Source organism: Trachurus trachurus, assembly GCF_905171665.1.
Source record: "Trachurus trachurus genome assembly, chromosome: 8".
NCBI classification, from domain to species: domain Eukaryota; kingdom Metazoa; phylum Chordata; class Actinopteri; order Carangiformes; family Carangidae; genus Trachurus; species Trachurus trachurus.
The window spans coordinates 17,268,005-17,294,854 of NC_139905.1; the positions used below are offsets into that span (position 1 = coordinate 17,268,005).

Below are 26,850 nucleotides of genomic sequence, written 5' to 3' on the forward strand. Positions count from 1 at the left end.
GTTAAAATGTAAAAGATTTATTACGCCGTGTTTGAGCAATCCAGCCCTGCTGCTGGAGGAAGAGCTAAATGATTGCTGAATGAGTTTTAAATTAATACCTCATTCCACTGGATAAATGGGCAGTGATATCAATAAAGTGAGATAAGAGGAAGGTCGGAATGTATGTCCAGAGCTGAGACGTTCAGTTTCCGGCTTATCTGGCTACAAACAAATGCTCATCTGAGATATTGCAGCAACAGCAGGTGTGTCAGCAGCAGTTGTAAAGAAAGTATTAACAAGTGTGTGAGGCCAACAAGCATGTGTAATTACCTTTGTACTGTCAATAATATACCAGTGCATAACATAGTGTTGTTTCCCTGTAAGACAACACAGTCTCAGGAGCATATCAGCAAAACGTGACAGATCTTGTTAAAAACACTGACAGTCAGGCAAAGATAGCTTTCATGACTCTTTATATTGTTTCAGCATTTTTAAGGACACAATACAAAATACAGACTTAACACTTTATAAGCCTTAAATGGACAGCAACACTTTCAAGGTTTGGTTATTTAGGCAGAAAAAAAAAAACTTAGCCTAGCTGCACAGCTTAACCTTAACATTTAAAAATATCACAGGGAGACTTAAGCTTTAAGTTTTACATAGCACTAATAAAGCTGAGAAGCTGGTTTGCTGTATTATTACTTGAACATTTTGTCAAATGCTGCATCTCATACACTGACCTTAATGACATTGCTGTTCTGTCAGTGTTAAGAACTACCATTCAGTCTGATCTTGTACAATAAAAACACAAGATATCTCTGTTACAGTTTAATAAATATAATATCTAACACTGGAACACAGCTAAACATTGTTATATTGCACACTGCCCGCTGTCAGCCTCACATAATCTCACTTCAACAGTCTGTTATTGGTGATTTGAGCCAGATTAAAAATGATGAAGTTACAACTGTCTTTTAAAAACTCAAGTAACAAGAGCCAACTTCCCACTGGCAATGTTTCATATGTACAAGTTGGTAGCAATTGAGGTATCATACAAGATTAACACCATTTAAATGGGGAAAAAAATCTTAAAGCTACAACTGATGTGGTAAGAAAATCCACTGACATGGAGGTATTTGTACAATGTCATAAATGAAATAATTCATCACCAGGTAAGCATCCTGATGTGAGTTTTACTTGAGAAAATAAGCTACACTTAAGTCAGTAAAGAACTTATGTTACATTCAGAGTGGTGGGCCGCTTACAAAAATACAGACCATGTAAACTATCAGGAAAACTGCTTTTGTGGATTCCCCCAAACCGCCAACTGCATGTCGGTATAATTTAAGATAACAACTATTTCAGGATAAAATGTAGTTCTTGCAAATCTATGACTTATCTCAAGGACATATCACAAAGATTTTACTGTAGAGTTGTTATACCGCACTTAACAGAAGAGACCTAAACTTAAAGAAAGTAAACTTAAACTCTAGGATGTTACTGGGTAACCATCTTTAACAGTACAGATATCTTGACCAAAACAAGATTGTGTTCTCTATTTATAAGTCTTAGCCTTTAAAGCTACAACAAAACTTTATTTTGAAAGGACCACCGGTATAATGCAAAATCTTTGATGCAGAAAGTCTTATTCTGTCTCCAAAAAACAAACAAATGCATACACAACACATAAAAACAGCTTTTTTGCTCAGAGATGTGCACTGAAAGGTGTCTATGTGTTTGTGCTATGTATGTACAGAATATGTATTCAGTGTGTCCGTTCATACCTCTGTGTGCATGTATATGTATACTGTGTGAACTGCAGTCATGTCCATATATGCATGTGTGTGTGTGTGTTACCAGGCCAGTGGGGAGGCCAATCGGGGACTTCTGGGGCTCTTCAGACTTTCTGCAGCCTGATGATCACTGAGAGCTCTCTGTGGTGAAAAACCAACAGGGTTTGTAAGAAAACACAAATTATCACCATAGGTCCTGGTGTTGTGTTTCATCTTTGTTATTCAATCAGTGCTAGATAATAGGGATTTCAGTGCTAAAATTTCAATATTCATGAATTCATGAAAATATCACCCTGAAAAAATTTAAATTACTAAATCTTATGACACAGACATCAAAGCAACCTGAGTAATAATTACAAAACACTCTGATGAAAAATATTTGTTCCCTTTGCTTGGAGAATATTATTATGCAGCTTTAATGGACTGAAATTCAAAGAAAACATTGTCAAATAACTTTAATTCTCCTTTCTCTATTCAGATCAAGCTTCGGCTGAATACGTCAGTTCTAATAATGAGCTTCATCTCCTCATTACTAAACACACTGCACACACTACAAAAGGTTTTCTAAAAACTGAAAAATTAAACACCATTACAAAAAAAGTGTTCCTCTGCAACCATTTCAATTGTGTGTCAAAAATGTGTTATATCAGTTTGGTGAAGGCTGAGAAGGAATTTAAGTTATGCTGAATGAATGAACAGTTGTATCTGTCTTGCTCACCTCAAACTTGCCCATGAACTCAGCAAAGATACCAAAGAAGGCCTCCGTGTTTGTGGCTTTGCTGTCTTCTCCAAAGTAAGAGGCAGTTTTGCTGAATTCCTCCATTGCTCGTTGTTGCAAAGACTCCAGAGACTGGAGTGCTGGGTGGCTGTTTTCTAAAAAGTTCTACGAACACAGGAGTCAAGGGACACAAACGTCTCATTACTTCTTATAATATATCACTTTCATAGGCCTGAATACACCTGTGCAGAAGGATACACTCATGACAACAGCGAAACGGTCCTCAGCAGTTGCAGGCATCTTCTGACAGGCTGAGCGAATGTCCTGGATGGTCGTATGAAGGTCGTTGAGGTCTGATGTGATAGTCCTCTGGTTTACTACAGAACAGTGTGTGTGTGCAAAACGGGAGATTAGAAGGAGAAGAATAATACACTTTTTTTTTTTAAACCAACAAAAACAATCATGAGTAAGTGTTCAGCCTGTTCTGGACTGATACTGAAAATGTATCTACCTACCTTTAGAAGCGAGAGGAACCATGGTTAGATCTTTAGAGAAATCCAACACTTCAGGAAAGTGTTGACACAAAGACTTGACCAGGATATGCAAAAATGTCGACTTCCCATCCACTGTTTTAGTTGTGCTCAACTACAGGGGACACAATGAATAAGTGATTGACTTGACTTACAGAAAAGAGAGATTACTCATAAAACAAGCAAACTGTTTTTCTACCACTTAGCAATTTTTAGGGCCCGAGTGGGACAAAGTCACGATTAAGAAGTTGAATCTCCACAGTGACACAAATGTCGTGTCATGTTGCAGGCTGCCCGTGGCATCCCTCGCCATGGAACATAGAGTCCTTATAACTCCTTCATGCATTGATTCATGCCACGGTTGCATGGGTTTGATCATCGCCGCTTGCGGCTTTAATTTTTCATTATATCAATATGGTTTTAACATACCTCTGTAAGAAAGTTGATCTTGAAGCCTGTCGTCTTGTTGGTTTTGGGCTGGCTGTTATTCAAGTAGTTCCCCATCGCCAGAACAAACTGAAGAATGACAGAATGAACCAATACTTTAATCAATTACAAATTTGCAACACTTTTATTATCTCTCATTTGAAGCCATTTATATATTTTGTTTTATTTTATGCTTGATTCTAAGTCAAAAATCCAGTCTGTGTCCGGTTCCCGTAAACCAAACGTAGTGAACATGTTTTACTGTTCTTTATATCTGATAACAAACACCATCTCCCACAGTGCGGGTGCTTGTTTGCAGTCTTATCGGATTCACACACAATTGTGAAAGCAGCTTTTTGACACCATCAGCATAACACCAGGGATTAGCTTGTGCTTTTTCTTTTAACATACTTTTCTGAACAGTATGTTACCTCTAGTATCTTGGCAAGCTTCTTGCTGGTCTTCAGCTCCGTGGACGCCTTGTAGATACAGTCGTATGCTCCCCTCAACTCCTCTGACTTCTCCTGTAGAGAGCACTTGAAGAGGAGGCTCTGGAGGCGGGTCTTGTACTCTGGCACTGACAACATCTGACAGAGAACATACACAAAAAAAATAACAGAGTGATTGTGATTGTGAATATGTGCAAAAAACAAGAAAAATCTAAATCAATCTCTCGCTACAAGGATATTACCTGCAACACAAACTGGTCTGGCTCACTCAGTTTGCTGGGGTCCTGCCTGTACTCTTCATACTTTTTCACCTCCTCTGCATCGGGGGCGTACAGCAGCAGCTGTTTGATGTGGGCTGGCTCCAGCCTCTCAGTGGCCATGTTCATCAGCACCTGTCGCAGCTCCCCTGGAGACAGCTTCAGGTGAGCTATTAGGATTGCTAGAGGTTGAAAAACAAAAGGCCAAAAATGAATATCAATGGGGATTCAAATGTGTGTGTGCAGTGTAATGTTTACCACCTAGGTTTAACATGTTCAGCATGCTTATTTTTGCTAAATATGACTAATCATGCAGTGCAGGTGAGGTTGGTATATGAATGCTACTTTTGCCAGTGAGTCACGAAACAAAGTGTTGAATAAACAGAAATCTTGACCTGATGATGACACTGGATGAATGGTCAGGGAGTCAGATTTTCTTATAGCTGGTTCGCTACCTATCATCAATATATTTAACAATATATAAACAATATAACAATATATAAAAACAGAAATCTTGACCTGATGATGACACTGGATGAAAGGTCATGGAGTCAGATTTTTTTTATAGCTGGTTTGCTAGCTATCATCAATATACAGTATTTAACAAAGTTCACAGCAATCAATCTAATAAGTATGGAGATACTTAAGTAAAAACATAAATGTCAAAATTCTGAAAAGGCTGGAGCAGACAAACAAGTACTGATCCATGGCATCATGTTTCCCAGGCTGACATATTCTTATTTATTTTCTATTCATCGTTTCTGGTCATACTGCTTCTCTGTTTTCTGCTCTGTTTGTGATATAGCCACACATAATAATAATTTATACTTACAAGCATTGTAAGCCTTCTTATGGGAAAGGATTTCTATCACATCTTTCTTCTTGAAGGTGTCTGGATGGAGGGATGGCTCTGGAACAAGCACTAAAGGGGGATCAGTTGCAGAGGTACATGGGAGATACACATCAGTGCTACAGGTTCCACAAATTACAGTCCAGAATTTACAAAGAAATAAATATAATAGTATTACACAGTATAACTGACCAATCATTTGGAAATCATGATTTGTTTTGAATGATCAATTAGATAGCTAATAGAAAATGTGATTAAGAAGTGATATTGGTTCACAGATGTGTATACGGCCACTTGTACTCACTTGAGCTCTTCTGTGTCCCAAAGTGCAGCTCCAGATCCAGATACTTCACCATGTCATGCAGTTTATCATAGTCAGAATTGGCTCCCAGCTACCAAAGATATTTAATAATTGTGCTATGTAGATAAAGTTAAATTAAAGTTTCTAAATATAAAATATGTTGCATTTTAAAGAGGTCCTAGCTCCCTATGTTCAAACCCCACATAACTCACCTGTCCCCAGATCGTCCCTTCTGAATTTTCCACCTGTTCCCAGCGCAGCCTCTTCACGCTCATGTGGTTGGAGTCCATCCTGGACAGACCGGGCCTCGGCAGTGGTGGAGGGGAGCAGGGTGGGGGCAGGGGTGGTGGAGGAGGGGGCTCCAGGTGCTCCGTGGGGTCAGAAAGAGAGTGGGGGAGGGACTGCGGCTGACCCGGGCTGTGGCATTGTTTATGGTGGGACGACTGGGATTGCGGCGGGTGCGGGGACTGCAGCAGGTGATGCGAGGGCTGCGACTGCGGACGGGCAGTTTGGGTGGACTGGACTTGGTGCGGTGATTGGTGGTGTTGGGGAAGGGGCTGGAAAGTTGAGAGGGTGGGCTGGTGCGGCTGGAGGGGCTGGAAGGTCGAGAGAAGGGGCTGGGGCCTGTGCGGCTGCTGGGGAGGGTGGATGACGTGAATCTGGTGTTGGAAATCCTGCGGAGGAGGCTGCGGGGTCATGTGGTGGATGTGGTGGATCTGGGGCGAGCTGGAGTGGTGGTGGGTCTGCTGGATGGAGTGCGGCCTCTGGGGAGAGGGTTTGGTGGGCTGGGGGTGATGGGTTTGGTGGACCTGCTGCTCTTGGTGTCTCCCTTGAGGCGACACTTGGCTTTGATGGTGCCCTTTAAGACTTCTGCGGCTCTGGTGCGAGTGGCTGTCCCGTTTCAGCTGAACCGGGAGGGAGGCGGGCTCTTGCTGGGATTGGTGCAGGAGCTCTGCGGAGGAGTGATGGGGCTTGGGTTGGTGCATCTGATGGGCCTGATGGAGCAGCTCCGTGGAGGAGTGGTGGGCCTGGGGCTTGTGCACTTGATGGAGCAGCTCGGAGGACGAATGATGCGGCTGACCCCGATGCATCTGGTGAGCTTGATGGAGAAGTTCCGTGGAAGAGTGGTGAGGCTGCATCTGCTGCATCTGGTGAGCTTGGTGCAGGAGCTCTGTCGATGAATGATGGGCCTTGGACTTCTGCATTTGGTGGAGCATCTCTGAAGAGGAGTAGTGGGCGTGGGCTTGCTGTATCTGCTGGAGCACCTCAGCAGATGAGTGGTGGGCCTGGGACTGTTGCAACTGGTGGAGCATCTCGGCAGAGGAGTGATGAGCCGGGGCTTGGTGCATCTGGTGGAGCATCTCTGCAGAGGAGTGGTGGGAGTGAGTTCTCAGGCCCTGGTGGCTTTGGTAGATGCCTTCAGCGTACTGACCTTGTTGTTGGCCGGGGTGGGCTGTGGCTTGGGGTGACGGCTGGTGCGGAGGAGGGGCTGAGCGAGACTGACGTCGGTGGTGATGGCTCTGGTGGGCCTGATGCTGCTGTTGCTGCTGCTGCTGCTGCTGTGCTTGGCGTATCATATAGAGAGGGTGGTTGGGGTGGTGATGGGCGGAGTCTGGAGAGGCGAGCGGGGGCAAGGACTGGTGCAGTTGCTGGAGAGGAAGCGGTGAGTGGGATTTCGGCTGCGTGGGCTGGTTAGGCATCGAGTGGTGGCTCTGGTAAATCTGCTGCATCTGTTGCTCTTGATACGCTTGTTGCTCTTCGTAGACCTGACGCTCCTCGTAGGCTTTTTGCTCCTCGTAAGCTTTGCGCTCCTCGTAGGCTTTTTGCTCCTCGTAGGCTTTTTGCTCCTCATAGGCTTTACGCTCCTCGTAGGCTTTTTGCTCCTGGAAGGCTTGAAGCTCCTCAAAAGCTTTCTGCTCCTTGTAGGCTTGACGCTGCTCATACACTTTTTGTTCCTGGTAGGCTTGGCGCTGTTCGTACACTTGTCTCTCTTGGTAGGCTTGTTGCTCCTGGTACAATTGCTGCTCCTCAAAAGCTTTTTGCTCCTCATAAGCTTTCTGTTCCTCATAAGCTTGTCTCTCTTTTAACATTTTCTCCTGATAGACCTGCTGCTCCTGGAACAGCTGTTGCTCTTCATAGGCTTTCTGTTCCTCGTACGCCTGCCTCTCTTTGTACGCTTGTTGCTCCTCGTAAACTTGCCTATCCTGGTAGACTTGTTGTTCTTGGAAGGCTTTTAACTCCTGTATGGTAGCATGGACCTGTAAGTCTTCTTTCGAGGGGAGCACTTTATGGAGAGAGTGGCGCTTAGGTGGTGGGTTACTGCGGGGTGGAGGAGGCGGAGGGGGTCCAGATTTGCGGCGAATGGGTACATATGCTCTTGGGGAGTGTTCAGGCGTGTAGTTAAGCTGTTGTTGCTGCTGTTGTTGTTGCTGCTGAGGCTGAGGCTGTGCAGGTGGTGGAGGCGGGGGAGGCGGATCGTTGAACTGAACAGGCGGGGGCGGAGGTGGAGTCATGGGAGGAGGAGGGATGTGGTCAGAGGATGAGGAGTAGGTGAGTGAGGAGGCGTTTTCTTCCCCGCTGCTGCTTTGAATGTCACTCGGGCTGCTCAACTCTGGGGCCACGAATCCTCCGTTTTCTTCCTCGTCCACCACTAGGTCTTCATCATTATCCTCATCATCCTCATCTGGAAAGCCCATCTGCACAACATCCTGGCATTAACACCAATCACACTTCATTAGCCCATTAATATACGTAATATACTTGAAATTGTTTGAGTTGATCTAAAAGCATGTTTTAAAATAGTGTCCAAAACCAGATATAGTACTGTAGAAATCGTATTGACTTATATTTATCTGCAAAATCTGTACACAAAAGTGAGATGCCACTGCAGTAATAACCTGCGCACATCCTGCCTGTAACCAAAGGTGTGCCACAAGGCTCTGTCCTGGGTCCTGTCCTTTTTACCATTTATATCAATGATATTCTCTCTTCACTGAATGACTGTCATGCCCATTTGTATGCAGATGACACGATTCTATATTGCATTGCTGACTCTGTACATTTAGCCACTGAGAAATTGCAGCTCTCATTTAAATTTCTGCAAGAGGCTCTTATTAATTTGAAATTAGTCTTAAATGAAAAAAAGACCAAGTTTATGCTTTTCACTCGTTCCCGTAACCTGGATTCCAATACACTTTTATTAACCATAGATGGCTCATCCATAGAACGAGTCATGGAATATAAATACCTTGGTCTCTGGCTTGATGAAAAGCTAACTTTTAAATTGCATATTAATGTCCTTGCCTCCACTCTGCGACAGAAGGTTGGCTTTCTGTACCGGAACAGACCTTATTTCCCATTACTCAGCAGGAAAAGAATTGTAGAATCAGTCTTTTTATCAGTTTTGGACTACGGTGATATCATTTATAGACATGCAGCAGCTACAACCCTCAAACCTCTGGATTCCATTTATCACTCTGCTCTCAGATTTATAACCGGGGATAGTTATGACACTCATCATTGCTTACTCTATGAAAAAGTTGGTTGGTCCTCCCTTTCTGACAGACGCATGAAGCACTGGTATATGTTTATCTTTAAAGCAGATATCAGTGGAATGTTTTTGTTAACATAAGTCCTAAATAGTCCTATTTTCCGTCAGCAATCACTTACATGAAGTATTTCAGCCTAAACACGAGTCTCTCCGTCACTCTGCTCTGCTGTAACCCGAGGAGAAAATTTTCCTTGTGGGATACAAGTGTTATCCAATGAGGAGAGAGAACGGCATGAAGGGCTGTGTGTGCAGCCAAGGGATGCGCGTGAATGTGGTGACGTAGCACGAGGACCAATTGATGCCTGACAAGGGCGGGGGCTGCTAACTCATGGTGCGTTCAAAGAAACTCGTACTTTGTGTTTTTCCTTCCTGTGAAGTCATACCAGTTCGATCTGGTACGAGTTCACGGGTCGGAAGTTACGAGTGGCCGTTATAGGGAACTTTCACAGACAACAGGATGGTAAAAACACGAGCTACGGGTTACCTGGAACGCTACCAAGTCGTAGTTGTGACTTTAAGCTGTAACTTACGGTTTCAAAAGCCTGCCTTGAACGCAGCATTAGCCGAAACGGCCGTGAAGCTGATATCTGCTTTAAGGCCCTTACTGGTAAACAGCCCCCATACATCTCATCTTTATTAGAATGGCGCTCTGGATCTTATTCTACTCGCTCTAGTGGTTTATTATTTCTTAAAGTCCCTTTTGTACACTCAGAGTTTGGTAAATCTGCCTTTTCCTTTGATGCTCCCAACTCATGGAATATTCTCCAACATACTTTGGGGCTGGAGATTATTCCTACTCTTGCTGATTTTAAACATATGGTGTCTGACCTTTGTAAATCATCTTGCAACTGTTATTAACTATTAACTGTTGTTATTAACTGTTATTGTTGTGTTCTGCTGCTGCTTGTAAACTTGGCGTCCCTGTAAATGAGGGAAACCTCAGTGACCAACGAGTTAAAATAAAGGTTTAAATAAATAAAAAACATCAGGGAAATTAGTGTGCAAGGTCTCTTATAACAAATCATGTGCAAAACAACAGCATATTACATTAAGTTCTTAGTGTGTTAGTAAATTTGTAACAGCAGGTTTTACTTGTGTGTTTTTCACACTGAGGAATTGTGGTGCTCTTCTGTTTACATCTGGATCCCATATAGTGTTTATAATGAACTAAAAACTTCACTTTAAAACGTTTCACTTTGTACTTTGCACTTTAGCAGGAAACTATGTTCTGTACCCATTTTCTGTATGTATGAGTCAAGGGGTATGTCCTGTTCTGTATTTGGATGTACAGCTGACATTAGTGTACTGTAGCGCATCAGTGCACAATGGGGAATTAACCTGGTATTGACATAATTTATGGTATCATAAGCATAGGTATTTTCCAGGAAATAATTCATTCATAATGTATCAAATGTTGTTATAATTATACAATAATACATAATACAATACACATATCTATCATTATAATATAATTATATATTATATAATATTATCATTATTATATAACTTATTAACCCTGATAAAAAAGAGTAAATGTTTCTAACTGACTGTGTGAAACTCCAACGTTTCCTGCATCATGTAGGCACTCCAGGATTTAAAAGGTGCTGGCTCAGCTTGTTACACTCACAACATGTGATTGCTAAATTAGCATCTGTAGCCAAATTATTAGCTCATTCATTTTTAATACAACTTCAGGATGAGGCTTTGCTGCTGATTCACATAACAGTTTCCTGGTGCAGTGTTGGTGTCACTCTACCTCCTCATAGTCATTCTCAGGAGTCAGAAAGTCATCAATGATGGCCACCCTCTGTCCCAGCTGCTCACTCAGCGCATCAAGGAAGCGATCTGTGTCTTCTGAACGAGGTGGTTTGGAGAAGGTGTAGCGGCGCTTGCTGCTGCGATGGGTTGGGGGACTAGATGGGAAATCAACGGGTTCCGGGGGTGAGGGTGGGGGGCTGTCCAAGCTAATGTAGGGATTAGATTCCCCACTGGTCTGGCTTGTCAAGCCTGAGGGGTAGAATTGGGGAGTAGGGGGGCTAGGGAGAGGCTCCGGCCAGGACGTAGGGGGCGGGGGGCCTTTACGGTTACCTGAGACCAGGAGGAGACATATGAAGTGTTATTAGTGCCAGAATAACATCTGGAGCATCACTTAAGCTGCAAGGTCTCACTCAGAACAAATGCATAAAAAGACGTTCTATCATCAACTCCCTCCCACAGGTTACACAGTTTGAGAAAGGTTCTGCACAAGAAGTAATCAGAACGTCTCCCAGAGGAGCTAACCATGCCAGAAAACACATTTTTGATTTGAGGGGAACTTAAACTGTGTGTTTTCTAGTTCCACTTCCACCATCACCAAATCCTCCTGATAAGGGTAAAAAAAAAAGTATCCAGCATCTCTGACCGGGGGTTGGGGGTCTATCTTCTTGTATGATAAGCCTTGACCAAACCAAATCCATTTAAGATGGCAACTTGTTACAAAATACAAAGAAGAAAAAAAATCCCCCATCTTGTTTCTGATGTCAGCTTTGACCCTGCACTCTCTTCCTGCAGAGAAACTAAGGCTAATAATAGCCAGGCTGAGAAAAGACTGAAAGCAGTCTGCTCTGCTGTATATTTATATACAGCATGAAATCACAAAAATCCCTGTCGATATAAAATTCAAGGATATTCAGTTGAGTCAGAAGTGGGTTGGCTGCCTTGGGATTCATCATTCTTGCTCTGCAGCATTTTGTTGCCCTCTTTCTCTTCCCCTAAAACATTCAAACACTCACTCATCCACACAATAGTCATTTTATACAGCATATTATTTGAGTTCAACTCCAGCTGATATGAGTTCAGTATGTATGCTTTTGGCTACCTGTGTTAGCATGTACTGTAGGGGAGGCTGAGCGGGAAGGAGGTTCCAGATCCAGAAAACTCTCAGGGGCAGGAGGAGGACGGCTCTTCAGAGACTTGGACCTCTTGGCTGAATACATGTTCTCCAGTTCAGCGTACACTGCTGACAGCTTGTATGGTGGAAATGTACAGAAAGACCAGGGTAAGACCTCTTGCCCTAATGATGATTAATCTTACTTTGATACTTTACTGTATCTTTTCCCATCAAGACAGGCCTTGTTACATACATTGGTGAGATTGTTAGGAGTCTCAGGTAGGGAGGTACCATCTCCTGACTGTCTCTCTCCTGGGGCCAACCTCATCCCTGTCTCCAGCACCGGCTCTGCACGGAGGCCTATGGTAATACACTCATTAGAACAACTTGCAAGATTCTGCCTGGTGTTTAAGCTGGGAGTTTTAGTTGATTAGGGTAAAAAAAAAAAGAGCTCCAATTACATTAACTTATGTCAGTTCTGGACCAGAGACTGCAGACGCATTAGTCCAGCAATTAGCTGTACCAGATTTAGTGATGCCCTAAGCAATTTAGGTTTCATTAGCTTACGACAAGATTACAATTTAATAGATAAAATATAGTAGAAAAATATGGAGTATGAGCCGATGTCAGTCACACTGGGGATGCATTAAAACAGGACTCTGTTCATGATCGTGCTGAACAAAATGTGATAATGACTGACGTTAGTGATGATGCTGATGTGGATCAAAGGCGTCATGGTGGTAGCAGCGTTACTGGCGCTACTGATCAAAAACAATGACAAGACAATGAAGATCTGTACCCATGCCCAAGTGTGTACCAATGACCAGGTCATCGGAGCTACGTCCCCTCACACTGCTCCTGTACGTGGTCCCTGTTACCCTCATGGAGCTGCTACGGCGGTGGGGTTCAGGGGCAACCTCGGGCTCCGGAGGTGGGGGAGGTGGTGGTGGTGGGGGTGGAACTGGAACACACACACATATTGGCAATGCACAGGAAGAGGCAAAAAAGGTGTATGGAGAAGAGCTGGAGTTGTAGACACTAAGTGTGTGTCCATCTGTCACACAAACTTCTTTTTATCCATTCAAATAAAAAACCTCAAAATGTAAACTAAAGACAAATGCGTGCACACACCTGGTGGTTTGTATCCGAGGAAACGGGAGATCTTGCTCTGGCAGTGCTCCTGCTCCTCGTACGTCAGCAGCTGGTAAACAAACTGCCAGATCACCTGTTTGGCAGGAGTGTCCAGCACCGGGAACACATCCACGATCAGAGTGTCAACATTCCTGTTGCCGTGGAAACACAGGCAAGGTGACAGAGGTCACCTGGCTGGTCCGCTCAGAAGTCAACAGTTAAGCACACAAGAACGGCCAAAGGTACACAGGACAGCAAAACACAAAATGAAAGGGGCACTGCACAGATTTTACAGTATAAAGATTTAACAGAAAGCCTGTGTTACAAACTTTAGATCCTGAAGGTTGTATTATGGATAATTAGGAAGTAGCCTAGATTCAGTGTTTTGATTGTTGGCCTTTATCCACAAGTTTCCGAACATCATATATGGTCAAAACCGGAAGCCGGTTTTGCATTTCCGCTGGAATTGTACGTTTACGTTTCCATGGTTTTCAGTCGTTGTCATAGTTGCGGTAAACACATGGATCTATTAATGCTGGCTTTTAACATGGATGTCAATTTGTGTGATAGGCTATCCATTGTTGAAAGCTGGTGAGATGATCCATGCGTTTTACAGATTTTCATTGAAACAAAAAAAAATCCATGCATTTACACATAAAATTCCACCGGAAGAGCAAAACCGGCTTGCGTTTTTGATGTTCGGAAAAAGGTGGATACTAGGGTTGAAAAATTAGGATATCTTGGCCTCTGTTATTTCAGTTTTGAAAAATCCCATCTTATTGTGCTTGTGAATTTAGAAATATAATTTATTTGCATAAATTTGTAACTACCTATAAATATTTTGAATTGTGTAATATCATATTCACAAAAGAGCCAGCTTTGTTTCCCACTGATCCCACTCCCTCCTCCTCCTTTCCCGATCTTCTCCCGACCCTTTGCGCACCTGTGCTGGAAGAAGTTCTCCAAAGCCTTGCAGATGGTGTACCTCTCCTGGATGGTCAGCAGGTGCTCCAGCTGTTGCCCGAAGGTGCGGCCCTGAACCCTGATACTGGGAGGCAGAATCTCCGCCACCCACTGCAGGGAGCTTAAAGCAGGGGAACGGGCACGTTCTGTGGGAACGCTGCCGCCTCCTCCTGCCAGGTCCTGTTCTGACAGGGTGAAAGTCGGCGGACCATCCTCCACTACAAGAGTGGGCATAGCACCACTGCCCTGCAGCATGGACACCACCTTCTCATGGGAGGAGGTCCTACAAGGCAAAGTCATGGTGTGCATGGAGACACATGCAGACATACACTGGATGGTAACTTCACAAGGTAAGAAATTACATGCACCAACACTGGTTGTTATGTAGAAAAAATTGCATCTTGCAAATTACATTTTTTTTTATGTAGCCATTACTCATTTGGTGCAGAAGAGAGGAAACAACTTATGAAAAAAACCTTCTCTGTTCTCCAATAGATATTACACTGGGGTATAAACACATTTTCACACTCTGGGGGGGGGGGGGGGGGGCTTCTCATCATTCATTATCTATTTAAAAGGAGATTCTGACAACCAACTCTGTATAACTGCATTACAAAAAATTACATTTATGTTTACTGGTAAATTTAGCCCTTTGCTGTTGAAGTAGATTTGCTTTACAAACAGCAATGTTTTATGAGGGGCTTGGGCGAAAAACTGCCTCATATTTGTAAAATAAATTCAGGTGGGAGCTCAACCTCATGTCCAGTCCATTGAGAAACAGGATGCGGTCTCCTGGTTTTAGACCTGCCTTGTCTGCTGGGCTGCCTGCAGAACAGAAAACAAGTAGAGACAGAGGTGACTGATATGAGCCACTGGGAAATGAAGGAGGAAAGGAAAGATATGTTTGAAGATAATACGTCATAAATGTATTAGAGATTATAAGAGGACTTATATGCATCTGCAGCTTGTACACTCACATTTGCACATACAGATACATACAGAGTGTACACACATTTTAAACTTACCAGGGATGACAGAGTCGATCCACACTGGAGCATGGCCTCTTAGAGTGAAGCCAAAACTCAGGTTGCCCTTGCACACTCTCACTGTCCTGAACAGACAAATTTGAGCTTGTCATCCAGAGGATTTATATGGTTTAAGGGTTATATATGGCTAGGGTCATAGTATGGTCATCATAATATGATTATGTGTATACTTTTCTATGATTATATTGGCTATAGAAGGACTTAATAATGAAGGCATAGGGAACACAAAGTGTGCTTAAGTAAGAGCGGTTGATTCATTAGGCCTCATTGCACACAGTGCTGTGGCTGTGTTCTGTTGAAAGGGAAAACTGCAAAGAGATCAGTCATTTAATTGACAGGTCCCTCTGCCCATCCTGAAACATGCAGACTGATGTTGTGGACGTCCTGTGGATTTCCGTACTCAGACTACTTTAAATTCAAATCCTGCACCAACAACCCTACTTAAATATGGACAATACGTCCCAAGGGAGCTGTACAACGTCTTCACAAGCTGGAGCCACTGAAGAAATCAGCAGATACTAGACACACTTTATTCCTTCAGATTAAAGAGATGGTAGAATGAGGTTTTTGATGATGTTGTTTACTTGTTTAAAGTTTTTTAAATTCTTGATGAGTGTGATGTACGGTATCAGTTTGTTAAGACATGTCAGCAAACGGTGACCGCACAGAAAAAGGGCAGGAGACCAGGCATGACTAGTCCAAATAGGTTTACACTCTGGCTTTAGCACTGATGGGTCTATTTTTCAGTTCTCTCCCACACATCTTAGTTTCTATAAATCCAATGCTCAGAAAACAGAAGAACCTGTCACAGTAGCCTTTGTGTGAAGTTGTTTTAAATTTGATCAGACAGCTGGAGAAAAAAGAAGAAACATATTTCAGGAAAAGGCTTTTCTTGGAAAAAATTAAAGATGACAAATGCACAGTGTTTCTGAAATAAAAACTGTGGCCCCTGCTGAAGGAGGGCTATAATACTGTATGCAGATATAAAATACTGCCAAATAAAAATCTATGACTGTGCCAATTATCACTGGGTAAGGCTGCAACATGACACTTTAAGACAGACCTGCAGTTGGTGGTGCTGCCGCTGGAGTGGCCGGCTATGAGAGAGGTGGTCTTGCGCATGCCGCGGGCGGGGGGGACCACGCCTTCCTCTGCGTGGGTGCGTGGCACTGAGCTGGCGCGGGTGGAGACCAGGAGGCGTTCAGGGTGATCCTCGCTCCGGCTGCGGCGAAGGCGGTTGCGGCTAGGGTCACTGAAGCTCCGCCCCTTGAGCCGGCTCATCAGGCTCTGGGAAACCACCTCGTCAAAACGCTCCCGGTGCTTCTTGGGAATGAAGATCCTGGCAAACATTGTAGAATCAGCGTCAACCTCACACTGACAAGAAAAGCCGTCTCAGAAAGCAGATGTGGTGCAGCTTCCAGTTCAGCCTCTCCTGTGTGAAGACCATTTACATAAGAACACAGCAACTAAACAAAATCACATCCATGGAGCAACCTAAGCCAAAATCCATCAAGTCGAAGACTCTGTTAGTCTGATGATCTTCCAAAGCCTCTAAAAAAAACATAGGGATTCTTGTTCTGATTATGTATTGTTCCAGCTGCAGGATCCACTTAATTGGTTCAAAAATAGTTCAGCCCATATTTCCTCGTGGGAGGGCCGAGGCAGGGAGAGAAGGAGACTGGTCCAGCTTTAGTTTGTGTGCGTGTTTCTGGGAGTGCGTGTGCATGTGTGTGAGAGAATGAAAAGCGATAAGAGATGAGCTTTGTTGTGTGGTCCTGTCACATTAGCAGCAGCAGCAGGTAAGAATGTGCCGTATCAGCGACAGCTCACAGCTAATATGCAAAACGGAGAAAGCACACTGCCAGAGCCACCTCTGGGAGACAGCGATCTACTCCCTCTACTAGTGTTATCTTCCCCTCCCTTTATTAACTCTCAATGTCTTTTCTTTCTTAAAGTAAAAACTCACCCTGGGACACTCTCAGATATGAGTTTGTGGTATCTAGTGTGTTCCAAAGGAGGATTCGTGAGCCACTTTCCCCTAGTGCTGCATAGATACAGATGAAAAGAAAGTGTTCTGTCAACAGAATGAAGAAAGAACCAGTAATGTTGGCCATGACTGCTTGTTCAAATTCAGCATCAAACTTATCAAAGGAGAGTTGTATTTCAGATGCACGAGCTGTCTGAGGCACAGTGGCAAAATTGGTATTGCTGCCTCTGGAATGACAGATTTCTCTACTGTGTGGTTTTCGGCATCAGCAAAAAGAAAAATTGTAAAGAAAGACGGCTTTTGTTTCCCAGAAATAAGACTCAAACCTGACATTTATCACTGATGTTTTAGACTGCTCAAAATGCAAACTCTTATTCAACTGCCTTGTAGCTCTGTTGTCTGCTGTGTGCTGTTTATTTTTGGCCAATTATCTGCAAGAATAAGGGAAAAAATACAAAACAAAACAACAGAAATGACCCAGAAATGTAACAAACAGTGCCAATGACTGTTTTAACTGTTTTAGGGTGTGTTTTGCCTTTAAATGTAGGACACCTTCTCCCTGTTTCTTTTTCTTTTATCTGCAGTTCAACAGACAGAAACACAACCAAGCATCTCACAGTACACAAACACACACACACACACACACACATGTTTTGCATATCTGCTTTCCCATCCCATCAACAAAATCATGCTGCCTCCACCTTCAACACAAGCCTCTCTCTACCTCCCTGTCTTCAACGTGAATCTCCTGGGTGCTTCAACAGTTACAGAGAAGAGAGTGCTTTTTTTTTTTTAGAGTGCACCGGTTCTAATGTGCATCCATATACACAGCACAGCTCCTTTCTCAAAAGCCACTGTTGGGAATAGGGCTCACTGGTGCAGTTTGGTTTTTCAAAGCTGTTGTAGCGCCTTTGCATGTAAATGTGGGAACAGGTTTGGAGGCAAGGATTAGATGATTCTCTATTTGGTAGATGCATAAAAATGTACAACAGGTTTTGACATTTTCAGAGTGGTGGTATGCTGTCCCATACCCAATAATTGAATTACTCAAATTCAGAGTATTTATGAACATATTATTTATAATGTATATTAACAAACGAGCCATCTCATCCCTCCTTCTCTCACACACAAGAAAATAAGCCTTTAATTATAGCTATCCCAGACAACCTCACATTGATCCAATACAAACTTTCATCAATTGGGTCAGAGATTCCAAGGCTGTAAATCCAACCACATTCAACTTATCAAATTTTACATTCTGTGTTCATATGTGTTCATAACATAACAAATTCAAGACAAATTCGATTTTTAAAGATAATGGTAAAGTAGCCTATATTTGCATGTTATTTATGACAATAGATTGCAATAGATTGTGTACCCACTGTCTCTCCTTTGGCAAACCATCCCATCTCAGGTGTTTGTCTGATCTGTGTGTTTTTTACTGGACTAATTCTTGTTACACTACAATCTTACAGGCTATATCAAAATACTAATGTCACTAATCCAGTTTCCATTTTACCATTAACTCTGCAATCATCCTCACACACCAGCCCAAATTAGTCTCTTCAGTTATCTGCAGACTGTATTCTAAGCAATCAATCACACTATCACTTTACCCAAGATCGAAATGCAACATGGGGTTCCACAGGGATCAGAGGTCCACTTTTACTCCATGATGATGTGGTGTGATAATGTTTTGTGCCAATACCTAGGCTAGAAATTATGGTTTAACTTGAGTCACTGTCTCTTAAAACATACTGATAAGGTTGGAAGAGTCTTTCCTTTGCTAAAGTCTTTGCATGATGTGGGTCTGTGTGTGGGAAATGTGTCAGTACAACTCGGTGTTCTTGTCATTGCAGGGATAATCTTCTCTGTAGGCACTGTTTAATGTGCTTACTATAGGTATCCATGAAAATTTAAGCCGAGGGAATATGGTCGAGGTGACAGTGATTAAGTACATGGTGTGTTCATGCAGCAAGAAAAAGACAACATTTCACCCGAGGGCTACGCTGTGCTCATCTGTGATACCAAGCTGCTCTGTGGCGCAATGTTAAGGGTCAATTTTCTATAGCAACAGGAGGAGGGTGGTTATAGTAGGAGACATAGCATGACTTATGTAAAATAGTTGAAAAAATGTAATAAATAGATCGTGAGAAAGTGAGAGACAGCCTGGTGATGAGTGGAGAGAGGAAAGTGGAGAACTAGAGCTGTTTCTAGGCCAGGGTCATGAAACTACTGGAAATGAAGCTGGGTAATCTGTAGGCAATGTAGGCCACAGAACTTTCTCAAACAACACTCATACATCACCGTGGACGCTCGGACAAATGCCGGATAGGGAAAACTAAACAGAATGGGGACATTTACTCTTTCATAACATTATTTGATATGAATTCATTTAATCAACAACTGTCTCCCATTCCCTTCACCACCCCGACCACTCTTGAAATTGACAACTCTTAGCTAGCTCTACATAGATCTAAGTAAAAGAATAGTTATTAAATCTTGTAACCCGGCCATAAACATGTGAGCAGAAACTTCACAGCCTCTCAGCCACTGAAGTTGGATGTAGGCCTTAGGATGCCCTCAATTATAAGGAGGGCAAGATGAGTCTATAATTAGGTCCAAAGGAGGGGTGGATCAAGGACGCAGCGCACAGAGAGATGAATGACAACTGCAATCAACTTGGAAACTCACTGTAAGAACCATTATTATCAGACCCACTTCTGATAAGCCTATTTGACAGCTGGGCCAGGTATGAATTTGCAGACACAAAGCATAGCCTCAGACACAGCTGGGGCTAATCACAGAGTGGAATTAAAAAGCCTTGGCAATGAGAAAATAGCATGAAAGAATTATCAGTAGCAGCAGTTTTGCAAGAATCTACAGTTTTACAGTTGTCTCTTCAGCCATATTTAGAGACTGCACAGACGTTCAAAAAGTGTAAAAAAAAATTAACAATACAAACCTTGATAACAAATACACAGAGAGCTGTTGCACAACAATACTTCAGCAACTTCAGACAGAAGTCAGCACAAACAACATAAAGCACAGTGAGCACTGCTGCTGAGATCAAAGGAAAAGTGCCATACCGAAAGTGTCTGGAAAGGCTCCTGTCCCTTCCCATGGCTCTTCAGGGCTTTGAGGAAGTGCCTGAGCTCAGTTAAGCAATGCAAATGCCTCCCCTCTATGTCGGCAGGTCCCCATCTAGTTTGAACAAACAACTCTCCCGGACAAAAGGGGGAAAGAAGAAAAAGATGAAGAGCAAGAGGGTGTCCTGGATCTCAAAAGCGCTTGCTGCAGACTCGGAAAGCAGCCAGATGAAGAAAGAGTGAGAATGAGGGAGAGGGAGGGAGAAAAGTGTGAGAGTGGCTGTGGTTCACATCCCTCCACACCTCCAAAACATCCTCAGGCAGCTTAATCAGCTGTTCTCCAACTTCATGTTTGGGGCAGCGCTCTTCCCTCCTCCCCATCTTGTTATTCCCTCGTTCTTCAGGTGCCAGAGGAAGAAGTAAGCCAGGGCCAAGGTCACCACAGGTTGCTCCTCTCAGTCACAGCTACAGGACGGTCCTCGTCACTCAGTCGTCCATCATTTGGCAGTAAAAAGGTAGTGAGTGACAAATCATCTCTTCCCTCGGTGGAGGAAGAAGGAAAGAATGAGATGAACAGAGGAGTAAAGTGAGGAGGGAGAGAGGAGAGAAATTGAGAGGAGAGAAGAGCCCCAGTGGAATTTCATAGGCAGGTCAGCACAACGAGTGTGTGTGTGCGCGCGCGCGTGTGTAATAGGAAACAATATGAAGTGAGCCTGCAGAAACTTTGACAGTTGTGCCTGCATGACACATGTTTGAGAGCATCCAAGTCTCTGTAAACACCTCCACTTCTCTAAACAACTTCAATCATTTACAAAACGTATAAATATCAGACACACACTGCCACTCAAACACAAAAGTAAAGAAAAGAAAAGAAAAAATGCTCCACATGCATCCCAGATCCTCACAGTAGACAACGTTTCAGCCCAATTATTTTACAGCTCTGATGTCTATACAGACCATCAAAGGCCCACAATTCACTGTAATTACGTCCAATTACCATAAACACAACAGCACCACCAGCGCACCACATGAACAAAAGAGCTAATAGGTGTTCCAAGATCGTCTCTAATCACTCCAGAAACGCAATCTTTTGCATAACTTTCATGTGTTCAAGCACTTGCTAACCCCTAGGTTTTTGAGCCATTTAAGAATCGACGACTGCGTCAGAAAACCTAAGAGAGAATTTATTAAAAGAAGTAGGCTGCTTAAAAATAGCACACATCCTGTGGGAGGGCGAGGCAAATCGGTGAGGGGACAGAGGCAGACTGAGAAGAGTGTGGCCCAGCTGGTCAAGTTTCACAAGGTGCACATAAGAAAAAACTTCTGTTAAGCACACCTCACATCCTCTCACTCACAGCCCCTAATTATTGGACTTGAATTATTTAGGCAGTGTGTGTGTGTGACTGTGAATAGGTGAGGTCTGACTGACTGGGAGATCCAGCTACAGTAGCAGACGCATCGATTCTCCACACCTCAAACGACAACACTGGCGCCCAACTCATCATCAAGCATGTCAACAGTGTTTAATGACATGTTGCTGTCTGGTTTCTTAATCTCTCAGTCAGTGGCGGTCAGTGGTGTTCCTGGAGGGAGACTGGATGTGATCAGGAAAGAGGGCAACCAATGTTTTGTAATAGATGATCCATATCGACACAGTCAGGCTAGCTTTCACTTTGTGTTAACTTCAAAATGCGCATCACTGACCACTTTCTAAGTAACACCAGAGACAGAGAAAGGACACTGAAATCCATTCAGCAGTTGTTGAGACATTTCACTTAAAACTATACATGATAATCTCAGGGTAAAGGCCGGGACATCACCATACTCTGGGGACCATGAATATCAATGCAACCAAATCTGCAATATTTGATCTCCTTCAGCCTGGAAGTGGTGACTTACTGATGATCAAACCAATACTGCCATCACTGTTACCGTGCTACTGACAGCCAAAAACACAGCCTGAAACGTGCCTATTATTAAAAGACATCATGAAAACACCACTTCCGCGAGAACAGAGTACCGGTACATCCACATTACGTGTTTTTTCAGTTGCATCGGAGACATCTCGTTATCAGCAGCAGCCATTTACAGAAACACCACCCTGAGGCATTGCCCACGGACAACCTGAAGTCAAAACTCCCCAGGGCTGTTACCACAGATATGATCACTAAATTCCACTGAAACACAGTACAAGCTTTTCCAAACGTGGAACATGAATAATCCTTTTTAGCCCTTTGCAGGGAAAACAACCCCCCCAAAATACCCTGCAAGATTTAAACAGTCTAACTGCCAAGAAGATACACATTGTTGCATAAAACAACAGCACAGACACTACAGGGAGAGACGCAATGAAAACTTTGCATATCAAAGCCTTTCAAGGTCGCAGCGCACATAAAGGATGAAACTATGTGTAATTTCAGCTATCTGAAGAAACAGTTCGGTACAAATTCATCTAAAGGCTGATTCAGACTCTTATTGGGAGAGTTGGTGTACTTTCTCACCACCTAAAGGTGAAGAAAGCAACTAAAACAGCTCTCAGTCCTATAGGGATACAATTAATGCATAATTAAAGGCACTCCTGTGCAAGACAAACATTACAAAGCATTTTTACAGGCAGCTTTCTAAGGAAGGAAATGTGCTATCACAGCTGTGCTACCGACAGCTGTGTCGGAGCAAACCGGGATGGCTGGACAATGTTTTTGTATTTCAGCTGGAGGGAAAACGGATATTACTCACCAAAAACGAGTCACTGGCAAAACTGAACGCTAATTGATTGTAAGAAAGAAAAGACGGATACTTTGCCTACACCACTGTTCACTCCATGACCAATCATTGGTGGCCACGTAAGACGCTTTGACAGCAAACCTGATCAGTGGCTGCATGCTACAGCTGTTAGAATATCTACAAATGCACAATGCTAAGTAGTTTAACAGCAGGCAACTCACCTGAGGCAGCAGTTCATCATTTCTTCCAGCATTAAACTTCAAAGCTCGGACAGCGAGCACCTGTGTGTGACAAACAGTGCTGTGTGCATGCAGTCTGAGAACCTGCATGTTTTTCTGTTTTTGTATGTGTGCATGTCTCAGCCACCAGCAGCAAACTGGCTGTAGCAGCTATGAGCTGTATGCAGAGGAGGGAATAAAGACCATCCACTGATGTGATCCACAAAAAGAAAAAGAAAAAAAAATAGAAAAAATTATTGTGCGTGATATCAAAGAGTGTATCACAGCTGACAGGGAGAGTTGGGAAAGAAAGGGACCAACAGAGAGAAAGACAAAGTGAGAGCAAGTGAGAGGAAAAGACAGGAGACGAAGGGGGAGACGGGACTGACAGAAAAAGAAATAGCGAATGTGTGCAGAGGTATTGTGTTTTGGGGTTTTGATTTCCCCATCAATGCTGAGGAGGGAGAAATGTGATATGCAGTGGTGAATTTCTGACTGTACCCTGGTGTACTTTGCCTGAGAGGGGAGGAATAGAACAAAGTGCCACTCGAGCAGCAGTCAGTTCTCCACATCAGATCAAAGCGATTCACATGTGCACTTGATGTACACCTCTCCCATATTTTACTATAAAATGCTGAGGGGGGGAGTTTCTAAGTAATTGATTTCATGGGGCAATTAAAGAAAGTAAGGAGTTTTCTCCCTCGCTGTGGTTCTATTGTTATGTAACCGTGTGCTGCCTGTATAGTTGGTCTGTATTCTCTCCCTAGTGCACTTTTACAAGTGTTGGCAAAATCAACCATTGTGGGAAAGGAGCTGAAAGGGTACAGTGAAGCCAGGGCTTTTATCTGACAGTGGGTTTCAGTTGGCTTTTTCTGAACTCAGCAAAATGCAAGCAGCGATTGCGAATGGATTGAAAGAATGTTTTGTACATTTTTTGCATTTGAAAACAAAATGTTACTCATTTACACAAATTTTGGATTAGTTGGACTGTGTTACCTGTACTTGGCTGTTAATAAACTGCGCTCGCTTGTTCTGTTAATATTTTACAGTAAAGTGATGCAGACATGCAGTCATTTACAGGAGGCTGGAAACAAGGAACACATAAAATGCATGCAGATGTGTTTGCCCTCTGACCTTTCCCCCTGAGTGTGTAAGTGCAGCTGATTGGCTACCTGACGCTGTCAATCAGCTGCTGATGGTCCTCCGTGATCAGGATATCAGGCAGGGCCTCAGCCAGACTGTCCACATCCCTCTCAGCAGCGTACTGCTTCAGCACCTCAAACAGCTGCTCCTTCACCTCTGGCTCCTCTCCCAGCACTTCCTCCACCTAATAGATAAACAAATTGATTGACGCCGATTATAAAACGGCAATTATAATAAAGATGAAAATGCAGCAACTGCATAAAAATACTTGGAGAAGTAAACATATATTTCACATCCACCTTTTTATTGAACTCCATGGCCTTGTGGGCGCGACTCTCCCTGACACTGTCCCCGCTCTGCGACAGCACCCTCATGCTGCTGCTCAGCCGCTTGGGGCGCCGAGCCATGCTGAGCACGCCCAGGCGCAGAGGCCGTCCCTGAGCCGCTTTGATCATGGCAGCTGCGGTTTCGTGATGCTTCACTGGGATGCCGTTGACCTCCATGACATAGTCCCCAGCCTTTAAACCATTGCGCCCGGCCGGACCGTTTGGCATACAGTCCTCCACCATCAGAGGGCTGTCTCCTACGATGGTGAATCCAAAACGGCCATCAGGGCCAGGGGTGATGTCAATCTGAATAAAAAAGGAAAAAATATAAACTTGAATGTTATTTTCCATTTCAGTCATGCTCCGCCAATTAAAAAAAAAAAAAAAAAAGCAGGTTGTTGTGCATCAGCTGACCTGCTCAATCCGTGACACCACTCCGATGCTGGGTGGGACGGTCTTGAGTGTCTGAGCCAGGGCGATGAGCGCTGGTGTGCTGAGGTTGGTCACATCCTGGCCCTCGATGTCTACCACCTGGTCCCCAGGCTGCAGGCCAGCCAGGTAGGCACTGCTGCCCTCCACCACGGACAGGATGTAGCTGGGCCCAGTGCCGCCCAGCCGGAAACCAAACGCTTCTGGCCAGTTCTGATTGGTGGCTGGGAGACCGAGGTCTGGAGGATGGATGGGATATTTAAACACCAGAGAGGTTCAAATAAATAAATGCTGTATTGATTGTGTATTTGGAAGGCATTTTGTACCCATATAAGGCATAAGATCAGCTTCAAATGTGGCCCAGGTTGATTTATTGGTTTAGACTGGTGAAACCTCAAACCCACGTCGGTTTTACTGCTTTTAGGTCATATCCTGGAGCAAGATGCTCAAACTAATGATCAGGTTGTGGCTGTAAAATAGAGGTCAAATGGTCCACTGGTTTAAATAGGGCACCTCGGTGATGGAGCAGCCAAGCTGTCACAGCAGGTACACTGGTCTATTTAATGAGGCCACAAATATGACAAGACAAAGAAGTCCCATTTAAACGCATTATGAGACTGAGAGATTTATTTTTCTGTAAATTGAATCACAGTCAAAGGGAAACACAAAGTGAAGGGGGGGTATTTTGGTCTGTTGGTATCAAGCCCACATGTTGAACTGTTGTCCTTCCCCTGGTCACTGGCCTCATTCGGCTGCAGCAGAGAGAGTCCCAAAAGGCTTATTTGACTTTATTTTCTTTGATCTACAACCATCTGGATGTATTACAGATATACTATGTAGGACATTTCAGGGATCAGTCTGTCCACAGACTTGTTAAAGATCTCTCTCCGAGCAATGCAACCTTGCCTCATAATCCATATCATAAACTGAAAATCTCCATCGCCATCTCTTATTTTCTAATCTTGTTTTGGCTTTTCACGATGTTCACATTTACCTTCACGAGTCTCAAATTAACCCTGGCACCCAGTTGGTGATTATCAAACTCATATGCTGACATAAGCCCAAGGAACAAAATAAATAGAAATATTGTAAAACTGAAGCTACGCAAGCATTTGTACACAACCCATTAAAACCACAAGCACAAAATGATCTGAGGCAGAGAAATATGGAAAGTAAGACGGATGCAGAAATTAGTGACAGAAAGTAACAAAAAAGAAGTGCACGAGAAGTGAGAAAATAAAAGTCGGCACAAGACTTTGCAAAGAAATGTAGCAATGTCAGACCTGCTTCAATGCAGAAAAAGACAGTTCAGATCTTACTGGAGCACACGGCTTCATATTCAGGCTGAGTGAATAAAACATATCAAATCCAAAGACTCAAAGAAACACTGAACTTGGTTCAGTCTGCTGATAGGAAGCAACAACCTGATTATTGATCTAAAGCAGATTGGGATATGGAGATGTAGATCATAATCTTTTCTCCTCACCAGAACACAAGCTGCACTCAGACGACTGGCAAGACTTTTCTTTGTCCTGTTCTCCTGCCTGCGACCCAGATACAAAATCTCATCATGTAGCTCTTTCTAACTCTCTGAGAAAAATTAAGCCTTACCTCCAGCAGATGAAGCAGTTCAGGAACATCATGTAAAAATTATGATTCAGAGAAGTAGGACTCACAGAAATCTTTGGAGGCACTCCGGGTCCCAGACTTGCTCTGGCGCAGGGAGAAGCGGCCCTTTCTGCTCAGGAAACGCCTCATCCTTGCCCGGCTTGCGGCTGGGCACGTTCCAGCCAGCCTCCCTTCACCCCCGGCCTGGGGGTAGACGCAGCCAAAGAGTGCCCGCGGACACCCTTGTGCTGCTCCTCACCTGAGCTCACTGCCTCCAAAAGCCTCTACCCAGCTAGGCAAATTAAGTGAACCTAAAAGGTCACATCTGTAAATTATCTAGGCCAGTGCCTCCCTCTGTTCTTAATCAGAGAACCAGCGGTCTGTAGCTCAGGAGAGGGAGGCCGGAGGAGAGGGGAGAGCATCTGTAAGTCAGGCTCTCCATCCTGGATGAGGTGGTCCAGCCT

At 43.7% G+C, this 26,850-nt stretch overlaps 1 protein-coding gene across 1 annotated transcript; it reads right to left on the reverse strand.

Moving 5' to 3' along the window:
- Positions 1-1,820: 1,820 nt before the first annotated feature.
- Positions 1,821-26,536, reverse strand: grid2ipa (glutamate receptor, ionotropic, delta 2 (Grid2) interacting protein, a; the record flags this gene model as incomplete). Its single annotated transcript, XM_083976381.1, has 24 exons — positions 1,821-1,913; positions 2,491-2,655; positions 2,749-2,867; positions 3,006-3,135; positions 3,450-3,536; positions 3,878-4,033; positions 4,138-4,334; positions 4,985-5,074; positions 5,307-5,394; positions 5,516-7,051; positions 7,250-8,011; positions 10,610-10,941; positions 11,711-11,858; positions 11,976-12,082; positions 12,522-12,683; positions 12,854-13,005; positions 13,797-14,099; positions 14,572-14,641; positions 14,842-14,927; positions 15,926-16,201; positions 24,053-24,207; positions 24,323-24,655; positions 24,764-25,017; positions 26,455-26,536. 24 exons carry the CDS (start codon positions 26,534-26,536, stop codon positions 1,833-1,835), a joined length of 5,871 nt encoding a protein of 1,956 aa, XP_083832507.1. The 3' UTR covers positions 1,821-1,832.
- Positions 26,537-26,850: the final 314 nt, after the last annotated feature.